This window comes from Pempheris klunzingeri, chromosome 9 (genome assembly GCF_042242105.1).
Source record: "Pempheris klunzingeri isolate RE-2024b chromosome 9, fPemKlu1.hap1, whole genome shotgun sequence".
Taxonomy (NCBI): Eukaryota; Metazoa; Chordata; class Actinopteri; order Acropomatiformes; family Pempheridae; genus Pempheris; species Pempheris klunzingeri.
In genome coordinates, this window is record NC_092020.1 from 26,537,894 (window position 1) to 26,545,955 (window position 8,062).

The window sequence follows — 8,062 nt, forward strand, 5'->3', positions numbered from 1 at the left end:
GGTCTGGGTCTGGGTCTGGGTCTAGGTCTGGCTCTCCAGGACCTGTTAGTGTAAGGGGACATTTGAAAGAGACTTCAGCTCCCAGACTCCTCTGCTGCCCCCCCACCCCCCCTCCGTCCTTGGACTCGTCCTGCTGAAATGTAAACTTTGCTGCTAGTTTGCCAACTTAGTTTCTCATCTGTGTGTGTGTGTGTGTGTGTGTGTGTGTGTGTGTGTGTGTGTGTGTGTGTGTGTGTGTGTGTGTGTGTGTGTGTGTGTGTGTGTACACAGACGCGGCTCCAGGCAGGGACGGGCTACAGGAACGCTGTGCACTGCGTCCTCACCATCTACAGGAAGGAAACGGTAACCCCCCCTCTGTTTTAGGTTAGGTTAGTTTAGTTTAGGTCAGGTCAGGTTTGTTTATATTAGTTTAGGTTAGTTTTAGTTTAGGTCAGGTCAGGTTTGTTTATATTAGTTTAGGTTAGTTTTAGTTTAGGTCAGGTCAGGTTTGTTTATATTAGTTTAGGTTAGTTTTAGTTTAGGTCAGGTTAGGTTAGTTTATATTAGTTTAGGTTAGTTTTAGTTTAGGTCAGGTTAGGTTAGTTTATATTAGTTTAGGTTAGTTTTAGTTTAGGTCAGGTTAGGTTAGTTTATGTTAGTTTATGTTAGTTTTAGTTTAGTCGGCTGCCGTCACTAACTGTTCAGATTGGGGTGTTTATTTGTCTCAGATTAGAATAAAAACACTCAAACTGAGACTGAAACCAGCTGAAGGTTTTAAACCAGACGCCCCTGTCCCCCCCCGTCTCCCCCTGTCCCCCCCCCTCTCCCCCTGTCCCCCCCTGTCTTCCCCCTGTCCCCCCCTGTCTTCCCCCTGTCCCCCCCCGTCTCCCCCTGTCCCCCCCCCTCTCCCCCTGTCCCCCCCTGTCTTCCCCCTGTCCCCCCCCGTCTCCCCCTGTCCCCCCCCCTCTCCCCCTGTCCCCCCCCCTCTCCCCCTGTCCCCCCCTGTCTTCCCCCTGTCTCCCCCCTGCCCCCCCCCCTCTCTCCCTCTCTCCCAGGTGACGGGGTTCTTTAAGGGCATGTCTTTCCCTCTGGCCAGCATCACCGTCTACAACTCTGTGGTGTTCGGCTTCTTCAGTAACACACAGAGACTAATAAGTCAGTATCGCTATGGCGACGGGCGCCATCCCTGCGGCATGCTGGACCTGACCGTGGCCAGCATGCTGACCGGCCTCATGTCGGTGAGCCTGGGGGCCCCGGTGGACCTGGTCAAGATCCGCCTGCAGATGCAGACGCAGACGCTTCTCACAGGTACGTCCCAGGTGTGAGCCAGTAACTAACCACTGGTTAGTGCCACTGGTTAGTGCCACTGGTTAGTGCCACTGGTTAGTACCACTGGTTAGTGTCACTGGTTAGTACCACTGGTTAGTGACACTGGTTTGTGTCACTGGTTGATGTCAGTGGTTTTACCAGTAGTTATTGTCGGTAGTTAATGTTGGTAGTTAACCTCAGTAGTTGATGTTGGTAGTTAATGTTGGTAGTTAACCTCAGTAGTTAATGTCGGTAGTTAAGATCTGTGTAACAACGTTTCCTGGTTGATGGTCTGGAGGGTTAGGGTTAGGGGGGCTGGTGGGGGTTCAGGTCCTGCAGGTCCTCGGCAGTACTGAACTCTTCAATCTGAGCTCCGTGGAGGTTTACAGCCAGCTCACACCTGTGGTCATGTGACCACTCACCTTGTTTTCAGATCTGGACTCTTTATGACGACTCCTCTGGGAAACATGTTTTTATCAGCACAATAAAACAGGCGGTGTCCTGATAGCAGCAGGTCAGCGGGGGCAGGAGGTCCACATGATGCTGGAGGTGACTAACAGGAAACCGTCCAGCTCACCTGTCTGCCCGGGGTGTCGGCCACCATTCACACCTCACACAGACCTTCTCTGAAACATTAACCAGCCGTTTATCAGTGAGTTCAGGCCTGTTTGAGTGAGCTGAAGCTAAGCTAACAGCTAGCTGCTGTATCGATGGTTTGGTCAGAAAACTGAAGCCCAACACGACCTCATCAGATGTCAAAAAATATTCAGTTTATTAAAACACAAAACCATGAAAAGCAGCGAACACACACACAATCACACACACACACACACACACACACACACACACACACACACACACACACACACACAGCCCTCATCATAAACCAGGAGAGAAGTCGGCTCATTTCCTCATTGACTTCCATCACTCAGACTTCTGGAGCCCGTGGTGTCGCCCCCCCCCAGCAGTAACTCTTGTCTCCTCTACAGAGAACTTGCACCTCGCCGGCAACGTCCCGACTGGCACCAACATCCCTCTGCGCTCCGTCGACCTCCCCAGCCAGCGACTGTACCGAGGCCCCATCCACTGCCTCAGCAGCATCCTGCAGACGGAGGGCCTGCAGGGCCTGTACAGGGGGGCGGGGGCCATGATCCTGAGGGACGTTCCTGGATACACGCTCTACTTCATCCCTTACACCATCTTCTGCGACCTGCTGAAGCCGGACGCCACGTCCAGCCCCCACCCCTGCTCCATCTGGCTGGCCGGAGGCCTCGCAGGTAAGGAGCGTAACGCTGAGGAGTCAAACACAGGAGAGACTAGTCCAACACATCTGTGGACGTCACTGCTTCCTTAAAGGAGAACTCTTTTTAAAACAGGGGCCTCTCTTCAAACCCACCAGACTCCACTGATAAAACCAACAACTGAACCTCAGGAAACGCTGTCACGATTGGTCAGTTTGTGACTTTGGTGTTTTAGAACTCCTCTGTTCTTAAATCCCTGTTTTTGTGAATGGAGTCTGGTGTGTGTGCAGAGAGCGATAGAACGGCTGTTTGTGGTTAAACCAAAAGGATCTTCCAGGTCTCTCTCTGTAGGGATCCTTTCCATGATGCTGTCACACACTTAGAATAACACTCTGAGCCCGTCGGTGGAGCTGACATCAGTTCTAGCTGCTGGTGTTGGCTGTAAATATTCCTCCGAACGTCTTCTGTCACACATTAGTTTTCTGTTTAAATTATGACCCAGATTTTGCTCCATCTGCTCCGTCAGCAGTGTGGATGGGTCCTGTCTGAGCACTCAGGCCTGTTATTGATCGGTTCAGCTGACACACAGATTCATAAAGCTGTGATATAGATCCGTGTGACCTGATCCCACCTTTAGCTGTGGTGTGCACCTTTGTACAGACACTCATGTATCAGTAGGAAGCTTTTTTATGCCCAACAGATAAAACCAGAACTTTATTACTTTCTGTTTTGAAAGTATTTTTTCATTGGAAACTGTCGTCTGTGCTGGAAAACCAAGCGGCTGTTAGTCACACTGAGCTGTTCTTCAGTTTGATCATCACGTAGGAGTCTTTCAGTCCAGCTCATGTTTATGTCTCCTCTGCTCAGTCTTTAGAAACCAGCGGTTATTTCAGCCCAGTGTGGATCACTGGCTCACTGCTTTCTACTGTTTCCATCCCACAAAAATGCTGCATCTTACTTAATGACTGCCCCCAGAGCCCTGTGTTGGGTCCCTGCAGTAACACTGGGGATCAGTTCAGTTCAGGTCGTTTCAGTTCACAAAGTGTCGATCGGCCCCCCGACCTGTAAACACACCACACCTCCAGCTCCACCATCCTGATGCTGTTTCTCTTTAACTTTGTAGAAGTTTTCTGGAGAAAAACCTCTGAACTGCACAGACGCAGAGCAGGAGGGGGCGTTTCAGCATGCAGCCAACCACACGGTTCAGCCAGAGCGAACATGAGCTGTGTGTGTGTGGACAAACAGCACAGAGCCTGTGGACTCTGAGGTTCACTGTTTCCAGATGCAGGCTGCCCCCCCCCCACCCGAACACGTGAGGAGAGCTGAAATCAGCTGTGTGCCATAAATCAGAGACATCTGGAGGTTCAGTCTGAACCACAGAACTCTGAAAATATGCTGAATAAAAGGCTGCAGTGTATAAACAGTGTTCCATAGCAGGACTGTTCAGTAATCCATTTTACTAAAGTATTTGTACTAAAAGTGTTGGAACTGGTCCAGTAGATCACCTCAGCCCACAGCCACAGCCGTTATATCGCTCTCTGCACACACACCAGACTACATTCATAAAAACAGGGATTTTAGCTTTTTAGAACACAAGAGTTTCTGCCGCCATCATTTAGTTAATTTGTGTTGTTGTGTGTTACACAAATGTTGTGTTGGATATGAACAAACCCTTTCAAAGACCAGATTCACTAATAACACAGACAAACTAAACAACCGAGGCAGACGTAGACCAGCAGCGGCAGTGTGAAATCTGTGTTTTAATCAATGGAGTCTGGTGGCTTTCATGAGAACAATATACTGGCTTTTTTCTGGTTAAACAGGATCAGTGTTATTCTAAGTGTGTGACAGCATCATGGAAAGGATCCGTACAGAGAGAGACCTGGAAGATCCTTTTGGTTTAACCCTTTAAAGCCTGAACCATGAAATAATTCCCAGAAAATTCAAATTTTTTGAAACCGGAGTGTTTATTGAACCTTAAATAGTTTGAACTGGTTTATGAGAAGCACCTGAACACATCGTTAGATTCAGAGCAGGTTTTCATTCTGAGGGGAAACAGAAGCCCTCATATCTCCCTCATTAGTACTGTAACCTTTAGTTTGTCGGTGTGTAGAATAATAATTCCCCCCCCTGACGCTGACTCGTCTGCTCTGCAGGGTCCATCTCGTGGGTCACGGCGACGCCGGCCGACGTGGTGAAGAGTCGCCTGCAGGCCGATGCTCAGCAGCAGAGGAAGTACAGAGGGATCTTACACTGCATCATCCACAGCTACAGGACGGAGGGCACACAGGTGAGCCAAACCTCAGCCAGGCGGGGGGGTCCGGGGCACCTGTTGTGGTGCTCTGCTGTAAGAACCTCAGAGTGAAGTCATTAATGTGTTCACTCATTAAGCTCACAGACGTCTGTGTGACGTCTGAAGACAGGAAGTGACTCTTTAAAGCTCCCTGCTCCCATCTGTGCTTTCTAAAGACGCCCGTCTGAGGAGGACGTCCCCTCAGTCCCCTCTGCCCCCCTCTGCCCCCCTCAGTCCCCTCAGTCAGGAGGAGGAGGAGGAGGAGGTCCCAGTGAGCCAACAGTCATGTGATCAGAGCACGATAACCTTTGACACCATGTTCTCTGGGTTTCCTCACCGCGGCCACATCGAGCGCCAGCGCTCAGGGTCATGACCTCATCTTGACAAACCTGCTTTGAAGCCAACATGGGATGACTGCAGCCCCCCCCCACCACACACACACACACACACACACACACACACACTCTAACCCTAACTAGAGCAGCCCCCTCATTAATGTCCCGAGCTGCAGACTCAGGACCCCCCAGCAGACAGGTCTGTTAGTGTCAGATCTGGGGACGTTACTGCTGCGACACCACAGCTGATCCTGGATCAGCTCTGGGGGTCAGTGGGGGTCACTTCTTACTGATGACCGTACGCTGTCCTTCGCAGGTTTTCTTCCGCGGAGCATCGGTCAACGCTGTGCGAGGCTTCCCCATGAGCGCCACCATGTTCCTGACCTACGAGCTGTCCCTGCAGTTCTTCAGGAGCCTGTAGGACGGAGGACACCCTGCCGCTTAAAGGACACCTGAGCACAAACAGTGGCTGAGAGACACCACCAGCTGGTGCTAACACACACAGAACAGTCACACGTTTAGTACGAATGTCACTCTGTACTTCTATAGCGAAGATGAAGCAGCTGTGAGATCTGAGAGGATCTAAACAGCGTGGACCTGAACCTGGTGTAAACAGACCCTGGTCAGTTAGCATAAGGAAGCTAACGGGCTAAATCACATGATGACTGTGGCGTTCTCCTCACCCAGCGGATGAGGTCATTACTTCTAATTTACCAAAGAACTGCACGGTAACGTCTCTGATGCTGCGTCCGGACCAATCAGCAGAGCTCAGGTGACCTGCAGGTGAGAGCTCTGAGCTCAAACTAAATAATGACTTCAAATGATTCACATTCAGTGAGGAAGACTTCATCACCTTCATCTGAGCAAGATGAACAAAGATGAATTCAGCTGGAGGTTTTTATGAAGCAGGACGGGACGTTTTCTACACTTTGATCCGATTCTTTCACTTTTTATTTCCTGTCACTCGTAGTTTTTTGTGTGCTGATCGTCGTTAATACTCATTAATACGTTAATAATGTATGGAAAAGCACTTTGACGTGTTTAACATGACTCATCCATTCATCCACAGCTTCACGTGTTGCCTTCCCGTGCACATGGACCATGTGCATCCCATGTTACCGTGTACACACGATGTTTGTTTCTTATATTAAGAAGAAGAAGTGACTTTTACAAGTTAATCGTAACTTCACGTTAATCTTTTTCTCACCATAACATTAAAATGCATGAAGTCAGTTACATGACGGCTGCTGTATGAAGCCTGCAGCGTCAATGTAGAATCGCTGACGAAGACTTTAAACTAGAAGCTGTTTCCAGACTCTTCTGAACCAGAAAGTCACGAGTTCTGAAGGAGAGTTTTTGAAGGACGGGTCTGAGACAGGAAGCTCTTCTGTTCTGCTGAGGACGGAGTTCAGGCCCTTTACACTGGCGTCAGACAGCCTTTGAACAGGGAGCTGCTCTGCAAACACACCAGACTCCATTCACAAAAACACTCGTTTTAGCTCGCAGACCACAGGAGCTGCTGCTCCATCAGGTCGTGTGTCTGTGTTGTTTTGGTGATTTAAAGGTTCATTCAGATACAAACTAGAGCAGCAGCTCCCGCGTGCTGTGAGCTAAAACGACCGTTTATATAGGTGGAGTGTGGCCGTCTGAGGGAAATGTAAAGCAGTGAAAATATCCTAAATATAGCGAACACTGATTACTTTCTGGTGTAAGTTGTCCCGCTGCCTCTCAGTGCTTCGTGTCTCCGGCCTGCCAGTCCCTTCAGAGCGTCTCTTCCTGCTCAGCGGTCGTATCTGACCCAGTTTTTCTCATCGTGTAAATACTGGTGTAAATATGTTAACTGCCCCTCCAGATGGTGGGGAGCCTCTCACGTGTCTTACTGTACATAAATAAAGCTTTTAATCATCAGGGCTCCTGCTGCTTCTCTCACTCTGACACTCGTGCTAACAGCTGCACGCAGATCCTCAGCGCCGGCTCCACGTGTTGTTTTCCATGTCAGTGATCCCAACGCTGACGTCTGCAGCCTGCTGAGCAGCTCTGGGTCACTGTCAGGACGGCCCTGTGTGCCTGTACCTGTAAACCACAAACACCTGTAGTCCCACACAGTGTCCACTAGATGGCAGCACCTCACAGTCTCTGCTCAGCGTCCAGGAAACCTGCAGAACATCCAGAGTGACATCAGACTGTTAGAAGTTGTTCATCAGACTCTGGATGTCAGTGATGTAGTAATACAGCAGCTTCACACTCTGATCATCTTTAAATCATCAGCAGGACGCAGGAGACAGTAAAGATGGAAACTGCTCTCACTGAACACATTTACCTGATGATGACAATCACTGATATGTCTTGGTCCTTAAACACACCTGAAACACACCTTAAACACCTCAAACACACCTCAAACACACCTTAAATACACCTTAAACACCTCAAACACACCTGAACACCTCGAACACACTGATGTGTAAACTTAAATGAAGGTCCAGGCTCCTCTCCTGTGGAACCTCCTTCCAGTCTGGGTTCAGGGGGGCAGAGACCCTCTCTACATTTCAGAGTAGACTAAAAAACCTTCCTTAGTGATGAAGCCTATAGTTCAGGACTGGATCAGGTCTTGGACCAGCTCCTAGTTATGCTGCTATAGGCTCAGACTGCCGGGGGACTCCCATGATGCACTGGGCTCCTCTCTGTCTCTCTCTCTGTCTCTCTCTCTGTCTCTGTCTCTCTCTGTCTCTGTCTCTCTGTCTCTCTCTCTCTCTTTTTCTCTCTCTGTCTCTCTTTTTCTCTCTCTCTCTCTCTCTCTTTTTCTCTCTCTCTCTCTGTCTCTCTCTCTCTCTCTCTCTCTCTCTTTTTCTCTCTCTCTCTCTGTCTCTCTTTTTCTCTCTCTCTCTCTGTCTCTCTCTCTCTCTGTC

The 8,062-nt window shown here is 49.5% G+C and overlaps 1 protein-coding gene across 1 annotated transcript in view; it reads left to right on the top strand.

Annotated features, from left to right (window-relative positions):
- slc25a48 (solute carrier family 25 member 48) overlaps positions 1–7,064 on the top strand; it is a 9,257-nt gene extending 2,193 nt beyond the window's left edge. Inside the window, exons 3-7 of the mRNA XM_070836724.1 lie at positions 271–342; positions 1,035–1,287; positions 2,277–2,564; positions 4,685–4,818; positions 5,473–7,064. Coding sequence (XP_070692825.1) covers positions 271–342; positions 1,035–1,287; positions 2,277–2,564; positions 4,685–4,818; positions 5,473–5,577 — 852 coding nt within the window. The 3' untranslated portion in view covers positions 5,578–7,064. The remainder of the gene's footprint in view (positions 1–270; positions 343–1,034; positions 1,288–2,276; positions 2,565–4,684; positions 4,819–5,472) is intronic.
- The last annotated feature ends 998 nt before the right edge of the window (positions 7,065–8,062 follow it).